Genomic DNA, 19,107 nt, shown 5'->3' with positions numbered 1-19,107 from the left:
TTTTATATGTAAAGCATCAAACAAGTGATCGTGCTTTAACGTCACGGCACCCCAGTTTCTTTAATAGTTTATGAATGAGTAAGGCTTTTGTTGTGTAAAAGCTTCAAAATGGCTGTGCAGTAACAATATTGTGGCTGTTCAATTACCCATAGTTGTCACTATCTGGTGCAGTAAGTGTAGGAACAATAGAGTAATGATTTTCGGGGTGTTGTGGTGCACGTGCGAGGTACACCACTGCTTAATCACTATCTGGAGAGTGTACCAGAGAGAGAGAGAGAAGTGTTGGAACAATAGATTAATCATTTTCGGGGTGTTGTGGTGCACATGGTAGGTGCAGCATCACACGCTAGGTAGTTCCTTCAGTAATATACGCAGTTGCACTTAATTTGAGTCAGTCACTCGGATCATACTGTGCAATTTGTTCCTATTTCATAGGTCTTGGATTAGTCATTAGAGGAATTAATAACAGGTGAAGGATACTGTGATCATACTGTGCAATTTGTCCCTATCAGAGGTCTTGGATTAGTCATTAAAGAGGAATTAATTAATGACAGCAGGTGAAGGATGTTTCTTGATTGATGATTGGTGACTTTCTTGTTGCAGGAGTGTACAACAAGGGGCGGTGTATACGACGAGGGACAAGGTCGGGTCATGCCGGCCATCCCTAAACATGGAGCAAGCAAGTCTCGGGCGTCAGTCAGGAGGTGGAGCACGACCCGCCACAAATCTGGCACAGGCGTCCCTACACTGCGCAACTGCGCATTACCAACTTCGTGGAGGCGCATGTGTTTCACTCTCTTCAGAAGATGACGCAGACCGAGGAGGCGTGTGGTTCGGCACAGGTATGGGCCGGGCCGTTTCACCACCTCCATGAGGCGTACAGGCTATCAGGAACTGTTCTCAGGAACCCTGGTTCTGTCTTGGTGTTAAAAGGTAATATAACGGTGTTACAAGCAAAACTCGAACGTTCGTGATCAGAATAGAATGAAGAAAAAATATATTTAATATATATATATATATATATATATATATATATATTTATTTTTATTTTTTTTTATATATATTATTTTTAAGGATTTTTTTTTTTAGTTTTATAGTGAGGAGATAACTTGCCATGAGTAAAATGGAATCCACTAAACATTTACAGGGCGGTCACACCACACCACACCACACCTGTCCTACAGTTGAGGACAAGGTTGTTTCTTGATTAAAGTGTAAAGGTAGAATTATATGTTTACAGGTCCTGCCACTACTGGAGGGAAAACCAAACCAGCGTGTCCTAACACCCTCAACCTGCGGCAGGAAACTGGAAGACGCAAACTGTCTGCGCCTTCCATGGAGGAATTGGACCCTGCCTCGCACCAGCTCTGCCCTGGGAACACTCGGCGTTATCCAGGGAGGGAGGACAGGGCAGACTGCCTTGCTTCATCTAACCTAACCAATACATGTTGCGGCGTCATCCAGGGAGGGAGGACAGGACAAGACTGCCTTGCTACATCTAACCTAACCTAACCAATACATGTTGCTGCCTCATCCAGGGAGGGAGGGAGGGAGGGAGGACAGGACAGACTGCCTTGCTTCATCTAACCTAACCAATACATGTTGCCAATCACTCTTGTAATGTTATTTATTATTCCTTCCATCTAATGTGAATGTGCCCACATGTGTAATGTTGTTATTCCTTATGTTCTGTGATGGACCCACATGACTGTTGTGTTAGTACTAATAATAAATCATAATAAGAAAATTGATATTGCTTTAATTCCATTATTTTTTTTTTTTTATAGGAACCGTTTATGAAATAAACATAACCAGACTTACTCTGGAGCTTAACCTCCCCGTTAAGCCCCTCAATATAAAAAACACTACTACAGCTTACCAAAAGTAGTAATCCTTTCTATAAGCTTGTGTAGTAAGTGAGTAATAGTATCAAGTTAACCAACCATTCAACATATCAAAGAACCCTGAGATACTCACTCAATTGGGCCAATTCTCAGTGAAATGCCTAAAAAAGCTCAAAAGCAGTAGGAAATAGTTAAAAGAATACTGAAAACCAGTTAAAAAATATAACTGAAAAAAGTCCCAGCAAAACTGCTCCAAAAAGCAGCAAAAATGCCCAAAACCCTGCAAAACTGCCCCAAAAACAGCAAAAAATGCCCAAAAACCCTGCAAAACTGCCCAAAATCAGCAAAAAATGCCCAAAAAACCTGCAAAACTTGCCCCAAAAACTGTGCTAAGTCATAAATACTCCAAAGAGTCTCCGGAGAAAGTGCAGGTGTATATTTGGGGTAAAAGTACAACGAAGAGTCTCCCCCTTCCTTCACTTTTATTCAATCAACACATTTTTACACAAGTCTGAAAACTCTACCAAAACTTTCGACTTAGAAAATTTTACAGTGTAACACCAGAAAATTGTACACAAGCTGAAAACTCTACAAATTTCAACTAGAAAATTTTTACACAAGTCTGGAAACTCTACCAAAACTTTCAGAAAATTTTTACAGTGCAATAGTAGAATTTGTACAAGAAAATTTACACAAGTCTGGAAACTCTATCAAAACTTTCGACTTACAATGCAAAAGTAGAAAATTTTTACAGTGCAATAGTAGAATTTGAACAATAGTATTTTTAATTTTACAATGCAAAAGTAGAAAATTTTTAGTGCAATAGTATAATTTGTATATAATAGTATTTTTGAGATTCTTACAATGCAAAAGTAGAACATTTTTAGTGCAATAGTAGAATTTGTATATAATAGTATTTTTGAGATTCTTACAATGCAAAAGTAGAAAATTTTTACAGTGCAATAGTAGAATTTGTATATAATAGTATTTTTAATAGTATTTTTGAGATTTTTACAATGCAAAAGTAGAATATGTACAATATAAAAAAATACAATATAATAGTATTTTGACAGCAATTTCATTGCAAAGTCTAGGAGGAACTATCAACTCTGTACAATGATTTCTTACACAATGGCTTTGGTCTCAAACAGCATGTTGTCCCTTGCAACACTACATTGTCACCATAAATACACAAAACACAGACCATCATTCTGGGGCCGTATTCTACACAGTCAGCCTCAGGTCTCACTGAATGCCTGACCGTCACTCCACTGCTGGTCTTTGGGCTCATCACTTGTCAACTTTATATAAGTATACAAAGAAATAGATCCTTGACATAATTTCTACAATTCTAATTATTTTGACATCATAGTAAGACTGTGTATCCAAACAAAAGAAACATGACAAACAGAAGATTATGCCCAACAGCCTGACACATGACACATGGCCACTCAGAGCAAGGTTTGTTTGAGTTTTGGAAAACTGATCGCACCTCTTGGCAGTTATCTATAATGATAAATTACTCCATCAAAGGACATTATTTAGCCATCATTACAGATATTTATCATTAATTAATATCAAAAACTGTCGGGGATCATGCCATGGTACATAAAACAAGCTCTCACCATGCTGAGAAGAGTTTTAAGACAGTGGTTGGCAGCGCTACAACAGACTGAACCCTGTCTTGGCACTTATGACGAGTCACAAGGTGAGAGCCTGTCATTGAGGGACTTGTGTCTAAAATGCACCATTTTGTCTACAATCACATCACTAGCTATGATGGTTTGTAGAATACGGCCCTTGAAACCTTACACAGAACAGTAACAGCAAAGCTCTACAAAGTAGAGAAACTTACTATTTAATCAGTCTAAACATTCCCACTCAAAAATGTCTATAAACCTAATTATATACAACAATTTTTCCCTAAATGAAAAACATTGAATTCAAGGAATGACTGGCACACTTGCCCATAAAGCTGCCCACACACACACACACACACACACATATAATCCTTCGGTTAAAACTGTGTGCACTTCTTTCCACACACACAAACACACACACAAAAAAAAGAAAGCTTGAACCAATAACGCTGTTAATGTTGATGCATCCTCCATCCTTGCCACTCTGTCTTGCACTCTGCACACACGTTTAGGAAAGAAGTGTGCAGTGTGTTGCTGGACCTCCAAAAGCCTGCAACAAAAGAAAGGAGTCAACAAAAGATCATGTTTAGTGAAAGAAGAGGAGGTATAAAAACACAGGGACACTGGAAAGCAGACCGGGGCAGGCTGAAGGAAGAGAGAGAAGAGAAATTATATAAACGTTTCTAGAGTTATTGCATACAAAACTAGGCTTGCCCTTTTCATATGAGCACGTAAGCATAAGTAAAGGAAACATACTGAAGTGATCTTCAAATATAAATAGATGTCATTAAAACTAGGTCATCCAACACTCATACACACACATCATCCGCTCTTTGGTAGCTGCTGATCACATAACATTGTCACTTTTTGCACACCACAAATTATTTGTTTATTGGTACTCTTTGTATATGTCTGTGTGTGTATGTATTTACCTTGCATTTACCTAGTTGTAGTTTTACAGGGCCTGGGCTTTATGCTCGTCTGGCCCTGTCTCCATATCTACACTTATCCAATCTTTCCTTAAAACTGTGTACACTCGTTGCAGACACTACTTCTTCATTCAAACTGTTCCACGTCTCAACACATCTATGCGAAACTATACTTTTTAATATCTCTTAGACATCTTCCCTTCCTCAGTTTCTTACTATGCGATCTTGTGCTTGGACTGGCATATTCTTCTCTCAGGATCAGATACTCATTGTCCACTTGGTCCATTCCGTTGATCAATTTATAAACTTGTATGAGATCCCCTCTCTCCCTTCTCTGTTCCAATGTTGGAAGATCCATAGCCTTTAGTCTCTCCTCATATGTCATCCCTTCAAGTTCTGGGATCATTCTTGTAGCCATTTTTTGTAGTCTCTCCAGCTTCCTTAGATGTTTCTTTTTGTGAGGGGTCCACACTACTCCTGCATATTCCAATCTGGGTCTTATTATAGTACTTATCAGTTTCTTCATCATTTCTTTGTCCATGTAGTGTGTGTGTGTGTGTGTGTGTGTTTAACTTTTTGCTGTAATTTTGATGATTGGTTCCCATAATTTTCATTGTATGATGCCAAGAGCGCAATAGATTAATCATCAACAACAACAACAACAACACACATGCACACCCAGGCGCGGAGCGCATAAGGGCAGCTGGTAGCAGTCACCACACTACACCACACCACCACGACCACCACAACGCTGCACACCACACCACACCACCACGACCACCACACACCACAACATACCATACAACATCACACCACACCAATACCACTACCACCACTACCATCACACACCACACCACCACCACGGCCACTACCACCATCACACCACACCAACACTACCACCATCACCATCGCCACAGCACACAATACCACACCACACCACCACCGCTACCTCTCCCACCACCACCATTACCATCACACCACCACCATCACCACTACCACAAGCACACCATACAACACCACTATTACTATCACACAAACACCACACCATACCACAACACAACACACCACACCACCACTACCACCACCTACACTTACACCCTCTCTGGTCTCAACCAAACACCAACCAGGGAATGCCCTGCTCCCACACCGGCCCGCTACGCCCCGCCCCGCTCGACTCCGCCGCCTCCTGCTACTACAGAAACTATATTCTTTAAACGTATTTTGTTATTATTCTCATGTTTTGCATGTGTTTATTGGTGTTTTCTGGGCTCTGGGAGTAAGAGGAGGTGGAGGATGGGAGATGGAAGGGAGAGCTGGAGTGTGGGAGTGAGGGCGGGGGAAGTGAAGTCACTGAATAAACGTGTCAAAAAAAACATCTCCACATAAGGGATAAAATATTTCTCCTTTAGTAATGGAGTTGGCATTGTTCTGATATCCGATTTGTTATTGGCAAAGCAAAGCAAGATTCAGGTCACAATAGAATTGAGTCCAGCTGTGTTTTGGTTTCGAGAAAAAATAACACTAAAAATCACTGCGTAACACACAACTTTTTTTAAATAGCACGCCTAGGATTGTTTTGGGGCTTGATATAACACTTGAAATATATGGAAAACATGCCCCAAGTAACAATATTCCATAAGATTTAGTCTAACTTCGTATTTTTAAATGAAAAAAAAAAATTTTAACGGTTCCAAAATAGAAAACAAAAATCTTTACAAGACAAGCAATCTGTGCTTTCTTTATTTACCTGGAAAGCGAAAATTTTCCCTATTCAGAAAATATAATATAACGTAGTTCGGCTGTGCTTTCCATCTTGACATTATGATGTGTTTGTGACCCGTTAATTTGACACAAACACTTTTCGATGGACCGCTTCACGTAAATAAACCATCCGCTAAGGATATTATATTTTGATTATTAGTTACTCTATTTATCGCGTTAAAAAGTGCAGTGTATTCCAGTCTGGGAGCCTTTTTTCTTGTGACGATTTTTAAAATGAATTACCTATGTAAATATTGTGCCACAGGAGCACCTCCGCCCTGCCTTCCCCCAAGGTCAGTCCACCAATGTTTGCCTACACTCCCCCTGTGTTTCCAGACCCAGAGAGAGAAGCAAAGCCAGAATCAAAGACCATAGTAGGTAAATAGCTATTACTGTGTTAAATAAGGTGATGGTTATGTATACCCCTGTTCAGACCCACAATCACTTGGACCCAAACCTTACCACCATCAACCCCGTCTCGCCCTGCATTCACTTATCAACATTTCCTTCAACTCTGTGTTTCCTGCTGTTGCCTGCCAGAAATGCATAGTGTAGTGATAGGAGAAAGAAAAGAGGTATGGAAGTGTGAGGGAGTGTTGTTGTTGTTGTAGTAGTAGTAGTAGTAGTAGTAGTAACAGTAGTGTTAATTTTTATCATAATCATATGTGTGTGTGTGTGTGTGTGTTTCACTGTTTGATATACTGCAGTCTCTGACGAGACAGCCAGACGTTACCCTACGGAATGAGCTCAGAGCTCATTATTTCCGATCTTCGGATAGGCCTGAGACCAGGCACACACCACACACCGGGACAACAAGGTCACAACTCCTCGATTTACATCCCGTACCTACTCACTGCTTGGTGAACAGGGGCTACACGTGAAAGGAGACACACCCAAATATCTCCACCCGACCGGGGGATCGAACCCCGGTCCTCTGGCTTGTGAAGCCAGCGCTCTAACCACTGAGCTACCGGGTGTGTGTGTGTGTGTGTGTGTGTGTGTGTGTGTGTGTGTGTGTGTGTGTGTGTGTGTGTGTGTGTGTGTGTGTGTGTGCGTGCGTGTAATCTGCTGCAGTCTCTGACGAGACAGCCAGATGTTACCCTACGGAACGAGCTCAGAGCTAATTATTTCCGATCTTGGGATAGGCCTGAGACCAGGCACACACCACACACCGGGACAACAAGGTCACAACTCCTCGATTTACATCCCGTACCTACTCACTGCTAGATGAACAGGGGCTACACGTGAAAGGAGACACACCCAAATATCTCCACCCGGCCGGGGAATCGAACCCCAGTCCTCTGGCTTGTGAAGCCAGCGCTCTAACCACTGAGCTACCGGGCTCAGTGTGTGTGTTTGCATGTGTGTGTGTGTGTGTGTGTGTGTGTGTGTGTGTGTGTGTGTGTGTGTGTGTGTGTGTGTGTGTGTGTGTATTTACCTAGTTGTAGTTGTAGTTTTACAGGGTCTGGGCTCTATGCTCGTGTAGCCCCATCTCCATATCTACACTTATCCAATCTTACTTTAAAAGTATGCACACTCGTTGCATACAATACTTCTTCATTTAAACTGTTCCACGTCTCAATACATCTTTGCGGGAAACTATATTTTTTAACATCTCTCAGACATCTTCCTTTTCTCAGCTTTTTACTATGCGATCTTGTGCTTCGGATGTCATATTCTTCTCTCAGGATCAGTTTCTCATTATCCACTTGGTCCATTCCGTTGATCAATTTATAAACTTGTATCAGGTCTCCTCTCTCCCTTCTTTGTTCCAGGGTTGGTAGATCCATAGCCTTTAGTCTCTCCTCATATGTCATCCCTTCAAATTCTGGAATAATTCTTGTAGCCATTTTTTGTAGTCTCTCCAATTTCCTTATGTGTTTCTTTTTATGAGGGGTCCACACTACTCCTGTATATTCCAATTTGGGTCATATTATAGTACTTATCAATTTCTTCATCATTTCTTTGTCCATGTAGTGAAATGCTATTCCAATATTCCTTAGCAAATTATATGTTTCTCTAAAAATTCTATCAATATGGCTTACTGGTTGATTGTTTTCTTCCATCGTCAAACCTTAGTCCTTTTCCTTTTTAACTTTCTCCAGTTCTACTCCATTTCCCATCTTATAGATTTCCACAGGTCGTCTTTCACTCTTTTCCATTTCCATGTCATGGCTTTTGTTCACATTGAATTCCATTTCCCATTCCTAGATCTTATTTAGGTCTTCTTGCAGTATTTCACAATCCTCTTTTTGCTTTATAACTCTGCACAGTTTCGTATCATCTGCAAACAGATTTATGTAGCTGTTCACTCCTTCTGGCATGTCGTTAATATAAATGAGGAAAAGTATTGGCGCCAATACTGACCCCTGTGGCACTCCGCTTTCTACTGCTCTCCACTTGGACTTCATATCTTTAACTACCGTCCTTATTTCTCTCCCCCCTCAAATAATTTTCTATCCATCTCAATGTGCTTCCTTTTAAGCCACCCTTCTCCTCTAACTTCCATAGTAATCTTGCATGTGGCACTTTGTCAAACGCCTTTTTCAAATCCAAATAAATACAGTCAACCCATGGAAGGAAGAAAGAACTCTATCACTAACTCTATCAAGTTTCTATTCTAGAATAGTTGATAGAGTACAAGAGAGAGAGGTCTCTCTTGTACTTTATCAACTATTCTAGAATAGAAACTCAATAAATTAGTTACACACGACCGTCTTTTTCTAAAACCAAATTGGCTATTTGATATTAATTTGTTGTCTTCAAGGAACTCAATCCATTGTTTCTTTATTATTCTTTCACATATCTTGCATATTACACTAGCTAGTGATACCGGTCTGTAATTTAAAGGTTCTTCCTTCCTTTCGCTCTTATATATGGGAACCACTTCAGCTCTTTTCCATTCTACTGGTACTGTTCCATTTTCTATTGAGCATTTAATGATGTTGTGTATAGGACTTGCTAGTTCTTCCCTACATTCTTTCAGTATTCTGCCTGAGACTTCATCTGGTCCCACTGCCTTCTCTTATCCAGTTCCTTCATTAACTCTTTTATTTCAAGCTTGGTTACTTTAATCTCTTTTATACAGATTGTCTCTTTATTACCCTGTGGCCTTTCAAATTTGGATTCCTTAGTAAAGACCTCCTGGAATTTATTATTTAATAGTTCTGCCATACTTTTTGGGTCTTCCACCATCCCATTCTCTCCTTTTAACCTTTCTATTGTTTCTCTTTGCCTAATTTTTCCATTTATGAATCTATAGAACAATTTTGGTTGCTCCTTACATTTTTCGACAATGTCCTTTTCGAAGTTCTTTTCCTCTTCCTTCCTCACCTTAACATATTCATTTCTCGCTGCCTTGAAGTTTTCCTTATTTGCTGGATTTCTATTTCTCCTCCACCTTTTCCATGCTCCATCTCTTTTCTCCTTTGCCCTAGCACACCTTGCATTAAACCAATCTTTCTTTCCTTCTTCTTTAGGTCTATATTTTGGGACATATTCCCTGACTCCTGTTTTGTATATTTCCAAAAATAAGTTATATTTCTCTTGCATCGTCTCTGAGTTTTCCATCTCCTCCCAGTTTACGTTTTTAAAATAGTTCTTGAGATTCTCAATATCAGCCTTTCTGTAATTTAATCGGTCTCCTTTGTATGAATCGTCTCTATCTTCCTTTCCCTCTTCTATATCTATTTCTAATATTACATGGTCACTCTTTCCCAATGGGCACTTATATCTTATATCATCATTCATTTGTATACCCCTTGTAAAAACTAGGTTCAATCTCGCCGGCTCGTCGTTTCCTCTGAATCTTGTGCATTCCTTTACTCTCTAGTCCATCATATTGTCTATCATTAGGTTCAAGAATCTTTCTCCCCAGGCTTCTTCCCCCATATCACTTTCATAATTTTCCCAGTCCACTTCTTTACAGTTGAAATCTCCTACTAATATAACTTTTTAACTTTCTTTAACAATTCTCGTTAGACTTCTTATTAAGTAATCTATCATGTCTTTATATTCTTGATTGGTCCATGAATTTGTTTTTGGTGGCACATGTTACAATGATTGTGAACTCTTTTTTTATTAATATGCATCTTAACATACAATACTTCTGCTTTTCCTTCCCCACATTCCACTTGGTTTATCACTATCTCCTTCCTTAACATAATCATGACTCCTCCTCCTTTACCCACTCTGTCTCTTCTCCATACATTATACCTATTATCCAAGTCTATTTTGATTGCCTTATCTAGTTTTGTTTCAGCCAGGCTTACAATATCTGGATTTTCTTTATTTATGTAATCTCTTAATTCTAGTGTACTTGATAAAACCCCGTCTATGTTCATGTGTGTGCGTGTGTGTGTGTGTGTGTGTGTGTGTGTGTGTGTTAACAAATTATCTCTCTCTGATGCCACCACAAGGATAAGATCACTGAAATACCTTTAAAAGTCACCTAAAACTACTTTGTAAGATTGCATTTACATACTGTCCAAATATATTGGATAAAAAGAAAGTTTTTCAATGAAAAAAAAAAAAAAAAAAAAAAAAAAAATTAAAGATAAAAAAAATAGCAATATCTGAAAAAATACCATTATACCGGTATTATGTTTTTTTGTATGGTTGAGAAGGTTATTATTGCACCAGACCTAACAAAAGACAAGAGAAGCAAATGAGACTTAAAGAGGAATTGCAGGAGAGAAGGGGGCAGGTGGAGAGTTGGACAGAACATGGATGAGAGGAAGAAGAAAGCCTTGTGCAGCAAGGCCGTAGGAGGATGGGAGGTATGCAGTTAGCAAGATCAGTAGAGCAGTTAGCATGAAAATGGATTAAAAAAAAAAAAAAAAAAAAAAAAAGATGGATTATTTTGGCAGTGAGAAAGAGGCAGAAGACAGTCAGTCAGATAAGAGGAGTTGATTACATGAAAACTTTTGATTCCATCCAATCTAACAATACTGTGTGAGTGGAACCCCCCCAAACATGCAAAGAGTACTTCATACAAAGACAGATAAGGCCCTTGTACCGAGTAAGCAGTTGGGGGGCGAGAAACACTGGCGACAATGTCAAACTAACTATTACTTGACAACTTGTTTGCCTTACTTGTAGTGCAGCTAAGTATGTGTGCCACCCTTCTTGAAACTCTGGAGCACCTTCATGTGTTCAGTAAAGTGGTGGGCTGGGACACAAAGAGGTGCTTCCCTCGACGCCTCGCCACCGGTGCAGCACGTCCTGTGGGGGAAACTAACCGTCATTACACTCACCAACACCCAAGGAAGATGTGCAACTCAGCCACTCAGCTCTCCTTACAGATACAAACACCACCACTCATAAACACACAAACTGCACTCACCAACTCCTACCAAATAAATACAAGTCAGCCACTCATCTCTCCTTCCTCCTGTGACAGAGATGCCTCCACAAAAGAATCAATAACACACAGATTGATCACTTTCATCTTTGACAGACACAAAGTTCACAGAAAAACTGAGAATCTGTACATCTTACTACTCAATCATTTCATCTTTTCTTCGTTACAAAATTTCATGAACTGTTTCACTGCACACACACACACACACACACACACACACTTACCTACGTGAGATGTGGTGCATTGCCTCCCTTGGTGAGAATAAGGGAGAGTGGAGTGATGTGGATACTATCAGGCTGGCTGCAGAGACCACCCAGCCTGCCTAGCCATCCTCAATCTGCTCACATGCTCCATCACAAACTTCATCACTGAAACCTGATGAGAGAGAGAGAGAGAGAGAGAGAGAGAGAGAGAGAGAGAGAGAGAGAGAGAGAGAGAGAGAGAGAGAGATTTCAGCTTACATTTTTCATTGAATCTTCTACTTTCGATCATCTTTGTAATGTTTTGGTGTCAAATGGTAATAAAGAAGAGCATAGTATGAACAAATCTAGGATAAAAAACAGCTGAAATTTTGAGGCAGTGGTAGCAAGAATAGGCAAGGTCATGATAGGTACCTTGTGCGACCTTCTCTTTTATTGTACCATTAGTTTGTTGGTGTCTTGTGTTGGTGACTGTCCTGGTACAAGAAAATAACAGGGCAGATATTCATAGTACAATTACCTTATGGGGAGTTAGGGTAGGTTAGGTTACAAGATATTAGGCAAGTTTAGCTTCTGGGAGAGATAAACGACAACTTAGTTTATCATCCATGGTTGGTCTGTCCTTTGCTTATAATCTAAACTGGAAGCTTCACATCTCATCTCTTGCTAAAACAGCTTCTATGAAGTTCGGCGATCTGAGGTGTCTTTGCCAGTTTTTCTTACACTCTTGACTACAAACTCTGTACAAGGATCTCTTATCTGTCTTATCTTCACATGTATGGGGTGGTTCCACTCACATAGTTTTATTAGATAGGATGAAATCAAAGGTTTTTTGTCTTATCAACGCCTCTCCTCTGACTGTCTCCAGTTTCTTTGTCACTGCTGGAATGTTGCATCTCTTGCTATCTTGTGGTAAATATTGACAAGAGGTCCTTTGTTTGCCAAATATGGCCATTTTTTCCCTTAGACCTTATCAGCAAATGCAAAATTTGGTCTCTTTTGGTTCCCTTGACCAACTCAACCAAGACAAACTTAATCCAAGTTAATCTACCCCTAAAACTAAACTAACCTAAACTTAATATTATCAGTTTTTGCCGCACTGTACTAATTTTCAAAAGCATCAATAGGAGTCAGTATATAATAGCTAACAGTGCGGAAAAAAAATATAAAAATCTTGCTGGTCTACCTACTAGACGTGAAAGAGTGAGTGTACAGTACATACTAGGCAGTAGGTAGTGTGTGTGTAGCACCACAATTGACATGCAGCGTGTCCTGCGCTGCTGACAAGGACAAATACTAATCATTTACCCACTTCACTTCATTTAGGAGGAAGGTTTGAAGACATTTGTCCTTTTAACAACAGGAGGAAACCTAAGCCAAACAAACAGTGATGAAATACAAACATGCAAACACAGCTGGCGGGATCACAAACTGATCTTTTCCTAACTTCCTGCCTTGTATTCGTCATGACACCTGTTACCTGAGGAGCCTGAGAAGTAATTAGTCTCTCATTTACCTGTGTGGCGAGTCAGGGGGCTGCATGACACCTGAGACGGCGAGAAAGGCGGAAAACATGACAGGGCTGCTCGGTGGAGTCAGTGGACGGCGGGGCGCAGACCGCGCAGTGTGACCGTCAGAGTTGCCAACTCGTAATTTGAAAAGGCACCATGTCCACCCCTAAAAAGCGCTAAAAAAGCGCTAAATTTCGCAAAGTTGTGTAGTATCCCTATTAATTGTCCTTTCACCTAACTTTTAATGCTGAAATATATGTAGCATAAAATATAATGGATTCACAGCAAAATACTCACTTTTACTCCAAATCTGCCAGCTCCCAGTCTCCAATCTCTTCGTCTGTGGCGGCACTCTGCTGTGGTTGTGTGTGTGAGCATCCTGCTGGAGATTGTGATGACTCGTATGCTTTAAGTGTTCCAATACTTTGAAGTACTTCCTTAGGCAGTTTGTAATCATAGCAGCAGCTTCCATTTCTTCGTAGTCCATATCTAATAGTCAGCAACGCATTTAAGCTTTTGATACTCAGCCGATTTCGTAGCTTTGACTTCACGATATTCATGTGACTGAAGATGCGTTCCACATCTGCATTCGAGTGAGGTAGTGTTAGGACAGTCAAAGCCAATTCTGCAAGATCACTGAAGGGGTTTTCTCCAGTTGCATCTGTGTGCGAAGATATTTCAGCCCAGAGTTCTGATGTGTCAGTATTTTTCTTCCACAGTATTTTATGTAGATTTCTCCACTGGAAGTCAATTCGTGTCAAAATTTCATCACTCTCAGTGAACATCTTTGCTAGATCTATTATTCCAGGCTTTATGGGTTGCAAGCATTCACCTGCACTCAGTAAGGACATTGACTGCAAGACTTGAACATTGTCAGGCAGACGTTGCTCAAGCTGTTTGATTAGCTCCACAACAAAACTTACACATCTTTGTCTTATTTGTTTTCATGAGGAAATTTGCATTCTGACATCTCCTTTTCAAACTCATATCCCAAGTAAGGACGTGGGTCCAAGTAGCTTTCAATCAACTCCCTGCCTTTAATGTTTTACCTGGGATGAGGACCTTTGACTTCATAGAATCAATAAGATGAAGAAGGTCACTCAGTAGTTTCGTTGGATCTTGTACCTCTGCTTCAAATTTCTTATTAACTCGCTGAACTTCTCCCAGAATATGTTTCAGAAATACAAGGAATGCATAGTTTTCCTTGTCACAAAACATTCCATACAGGATCTCAGCTGTGTAACACTTTTCACCATGTCTTGCCATGCCAAAGTGAGTCTTAAGTTCAAGCCATTGTTGCAAAATTCTGACTATTGCCGATTCAACTGAAAGCCATCGAGTCTGGCTCAGGTGAATTAATTTAAGTGGAGCTTGACCATCATTTATCAGAGAAAATATTTCCTTGTATCTAGCTTGGCGGATAGCAGAGTGGGAAAACCAATTATAAGTCTCTTTAATCAAAAAGTCTAGGTTTCTAGGGAGGCACTGAGCTGTTGCATGAGACACAGCTAACTGCAAAGAATGGCAGACACACTTAATAAGGATGAGATGAGGAACTTCTGTTTTGAGTTTTGCATACACTCCACTGTTAACTCCCGTCATAACAGAAGCATTATCAGTCCCTATAGCAGTGAGCTTTTGTAACTCCAGTCCATTATTTTTCAAGGATCTTTTCAAGGCATCACATATTCCAGTAGAATCACAGTCTGGGAGTTCAACAAGGTCCAAAAATGTCACTACAATTTTTTTCTTACTTCTTGAGTAAAATCTAATAGCAATTCCTAGTAGCTTGGTTACTGTAATGTCATTACTCTCATCAATTAAGAGACTGAACTTTTGATCACCAATGTCATCTTTCAAATCACTGCTGAAGTGTGGAGCAAGCACGTTGCACACAATAGCACTGCACTTTGTCCTCTTTAGCTTGAAATCCTTGCATCCCTTACTATCTGCAAATCTTACTTTGCACAGCTCACTGAGGTGATCAACAACACGTAATGAACAGTGTTCTGCAATGAATAGGGATACATTTCCTTCAGTCACATGTGTGTCACTACTCACTTTTTCAAATGGTATTGTGCCTTGTCTTTCGGTACTGAAAGGTTTCTCTGCTTTCTTATGTTTTAATGTCTGTCTGTGTCTATCAATGTCACTACGTTTTGCAGACAGTGTGCAATGACAGTACTTACAAACACATTTCGTATCATCACCTTCTACTCTCCGCAACCATTTCTCATAATTTGGGTCTTTTAACCACTCTGCTCTAAAATGTTGTGCGTACTTTTTGCTCATTGTTGCTTGTAGAAAGCTAGGCAACCATCGAATTGCGACATGTACGTGAAGTAAGCGTAGCTACGAGCAAAATTATCGACGTACCGAGGCGGGTTTACACTTGAGAAGCTGAGGCAGGCGACTGAGTCACTGAGGTAGTGAGGCGACTGCGAGGACTTGATCGTGGTTATGCCTTGTCCGCTACTGGTATGAGACACGTATTCGCGTGACGCGTATCTCTCTACCCATGCTCGGTCCATCCATATTCCACTGTCAGTCATTCACAGCGGTAAGCATGTCATGAAAATGTGTGCCATTATTTCAAGCATATTACAAAATGTCCAGAAACGTACGTCGCGTCTGTGAAATTACTAATGATAACAGTATCCAATGAAAAAGGTAGTACAATATTGTTTAACTTAACTACCTAGCATTTCAGACTGGAATGGCAGCAACACACGCAACTGTGCAACTTGGACAGGACTCTGACGAGTGGCCGACAGGTTCGGTTCTCCCGCACCAGCCATGATTTTATTTTATTGATAAAACAAAGCATTACACACCTATAGAGGTATTTATTTTACGTATGTTTGTCACAAAATGCGTACATCAAGCGTCTGGGGTACTGACATTACGTGGTAGCTAAAACTAAATAAATAAATAAACAAACGAATTAATAAAAAAATGAAAATATAAAAAGTACATGATAAAGAGCAACTGTAATGAGCCATAAGGCGCTAAATTTGGAGCTAAGTATTTTAAAAAAGCGCTAAAAAGGCGCTAAGGCGCTAAATGATAAATTTAAGCGCTAAATAACTTGAAAAAGAGCTAGATTTAGCGCCAAAAGCGCTAAGTTGGCAACTCTGGTGACCGTGTGACGCAGGCTTGGTTGGTTGACAAATAGGGTTGCCAACTCTTGTACGACAGGCATTACCAAGTTCGACTCCAGTTATTACCAGATTCGTCATTTCATTACCAAACTTTTTAATCATTGCTAATTATAAATCCAATGTACATACAAGTTACACGAATAATGCTACTGACTGGGATAAGAAAACTGTGATAAGAAATAAACTTACTGTGAGAGATGCCATGGGACAGATCAGCTGGTGAGTGGATCCAGAGGCAAGAGTTGGGAGTTATTCGTACAGAGCATTAAGGCCATCATCCTTACTACTCTGACAATCTTGACTTCTTGTATGTTCATACATACCAACATTGAATTTCTCTAACATGCTTTCAGTAATTATTAGATCTTTACAACATTTTCCAGACATAATCAAGGTTGTGCGTATCCTCAAAATAGCCTCCAACATCTTATGTTTCATTCGATTTCGCACTTTTGTCTTCACAGCATTAACATGGGAAAAATCCTCTCAACAAGTGCGTTGCTCACTGGCGTTGTCAATGCTGCCAAAGCATATCTGGCCAGAGCTTCATATGGCTTTCTACCACCTTCTTCATATTTCTTTATTGAAGCCCAAAAGTTAACTGGATCTTCTGGGATTCCAGAGCTGAAGACCTCTTCATTATTCCAGGGATGATAAAGAATTTTTCTGTATTGTTCTTCACAAAGTTCAAGAGATTCTTGGAGGTGAGGAAATGGAAGTTCATTGAATTTTGGTCTGTTTAGCTGGGTAAGGACATTATGTGGGGATAACTTGCTTAATTTGTCAAACAGTCCTCTATTCTCTGGTAGCCTCATCTTGACTTGAGACACAAGTTCAACAAGCATTTCCTGGCACCGTTGTTGTATGCTTTCCAGACGAGAGGCCATATTTTTGCTGGAAAGAAGTCTGTTGCATTCCATGGAAAATTTGGCTCCAAAATCAGTTTTATTCAGTGGTAGTAACGTGCCTTGCTCACTGTAGATTCTGTTGTGAAGAGATTTATAATGTATATCCAATTCAAGAAGCAAAGAGGATGGACTGGCATTGTTAGACTGGAAGAGTGCATTCACTCTTTCAAATTCTGTAACCAAGGGTGAACTGAAGACAAAGTACAAGTAGTTGGAGTCGTCGCAAAACATTTCCCACAAAAGACGAGCCTTGTACCTTACATCTTGTGCTCCATGGATGCTGGCACAATGAAAGTAAGCTTTCAATTCCATCCAGTTAACTAAAATGTTGAATAGCACTTTTCCTCTGACTAGCCATCGTGTTGTGGAAAGGGTTAGAAATGGAAGAGGTATGCCATGCCTTTCTTCACCAGTATTCATGGTCTCAAACAGCATCTTGTACATCTCACGCCTTAATGTACTTTTTCTGAACCACTTTGGTACTTCTTGTAACATGAAACCAAGGTTAGAGGAAGTTTATCAAATCCTTTTTGTATGCACAAAGCTAAACTATGGCAAGTGCACTGCATTTTTATACAATGTGGAGCCTGTACCTTAATGCGAGACCATAAGGAATTATTTTCTCCGATCATGTTGCTGGCGCCATCACTGGAGAAGCCAATGCAGTTTTCAATGGCAATACCACACTTGAGCAAAAGATCACTAATTGCTTTAAATAAAGCTTCACCTGTGGCCTCAGTAATGGGTACCAGTCCCAAAAAAGCAGATACTACCTCATTTACTGTTTCATCAAAAAATCTTAAACACACACAGATGTTCTTGTCAGCAGATATGTCAGTGGACTCATCAACTAGAATGCAGTAATACTTTGCATGTATCACTCTCTTGTGTAAATCCTCTTCAAGGCTTGGTGAAACAACATTGGTAATTAGCATTGAACATTTGGTACGGTGAAGCCTTAAATTTGCAAACAAACTTCCAGCACTACTATTTTCCTTCATTATTTCACTAAAGTGATCTATACACACAACAGGAGCATGACAACTCACTGCAACTGCCAACTGCAACTCAGTTTTCTTGAGAGATTCACTTTTCTGAAGATTTTGTCTACTTGTCTGAAAAACATTTGCTCTTGTTGATGAAACAGCATTAACCCGTTGTTTATGATCTTTCGATTCTTCGTGCACCTTAAGCGTGGCCTTTCGTGGTTGCAGATTTTTATTACACACTTTACAAAAGGCATGTTGCGATCCATCCTTTGCTTTAGTAACCCATGGGTATTCCTTTTCCCATGCACTGTGATAAGTTATTGTAGAGTCATACGTGCCTTTCCATTTAGACATGTCGTATCACCAATGTTATACTTCCAAGACCTAAATCACAAGCACCACATACGATGGCAGGATGAAGACTGGCTCGCTGTTAGGCGTCACTAAGGCGTGTTGTCCGTGGGCCTGTAAGAGCCCCGTCCCATACTGGAACTGAACGTGTCTAGCGCCTCTCTCTCTCTCTCTCTCTCTCTCTCTCTCTCTCTCTCTCTCTCTCTCTCTCTCTATATATATATATATATATATATATATATATATATATATATATATATATATATTTTTTTATTCCTATTTCTGTACATATTCACTTATTACCAAATTTTTACACTCCCATTACCAGATTGCCAAAACACAGTAATTCATTACCAAACTCGTTTTTTATTACCAGATTGTGGTAAATCTGGTAATGAAAACTACCAGTTGGCAACCCTGGACTTGACACACTCATTTTGCTAATCCCACC

At 39.9% G+C, this 19,107-nt stretch overlaps 2 protein-coding genes across 6 annotated transcripts; one reads left to right on the top strand and one right to left on the bottom strand.

Annotated features, from left to right (window-relative positions):
- Positions 1-578: 578 nt before the first annotated feature.
- Positions 579-1,747, top strand: LOC123518035. The gene is made up of 2 exons (XM_045278565.1): positions 579-842; positions 1,241-1,747. Exons 1-2 carry the CDS (start codon positions 671-673, stop codon positions 1,510-1,512), a joined length of 444 nt encoding a protein of 147 aa, XP_045134500.1. The 5' UTR covers positions 579-670; the 3' UTR covers positions 1,513-1,747.
- Positions 1,748-3,335: 1,588 nt separating this feature from the next.
- On the bottom strand, positions 3,336-17,822 carry LOC123518034. Of its 5 annotated transcripts, none has more exons than XR_006678645.1 (5): positions 13,545-14,186; positions 13,253-13,423; positions 11,761-11,911; positions 11,269-11,397; positions 3,336-4,034 (listed from the first exon to the last, which is right to left on the bottom strand). XR_006678645.1 is itself a non-coding variant. In XM_045278562.1 (5 exons), the coding sequence occupies exon 1, from the start codon at positions 15,537-15,539 to the stop codon at positions 14,271-14,273; it is 1,269 nt and encodes a 422-aa protein (XP_045134497.1). In that variant the 5' UTR covers positions 15,540-16,574; the 3' UTR covers positions 3,336-4,034; positions 11,269-11,397; positions 11,761-11,911; positions 13,253-13,434; positions 13,545-14,270. The 5 variants fall into 5 exon arrangements, 3 of the variants coding, with proteins under 3 accessions (XP_045134497.1, XP_045134498.1, XP_045134499.1); XM_045278562.1 differs by having other exon boundaries at positions 13,253-13,434; positions 13,545-16,574; XM_045278563.1 differs by having other exon boundaries at positions 11,765-11,911; positions 13,253-13,434; positions 13,545-16,574.
- Between the last annotated feature and the right edge of the window lie 1,285 nt (positions 17,823-19,107).

Source organism: Portunus trituberculatus, chromosome 43, assembly GCF_017591435.1.
Source record: "Portunus trituberculatus isolate SZX2019 chromosome 43, ASM1759143v1, whole genome shotgun sequence".
NCBI lineage: Eukaryota > Metazoa > Arthropoda > Malacostraca > Decapoda > Portunidae > Portunus > Portunus trituberculatus.
The sequence above is the reverse complement of the archived record's forward strand: the minus strand, read 5'-3'. Positions and strand labels throughout refer to the sequence as shown.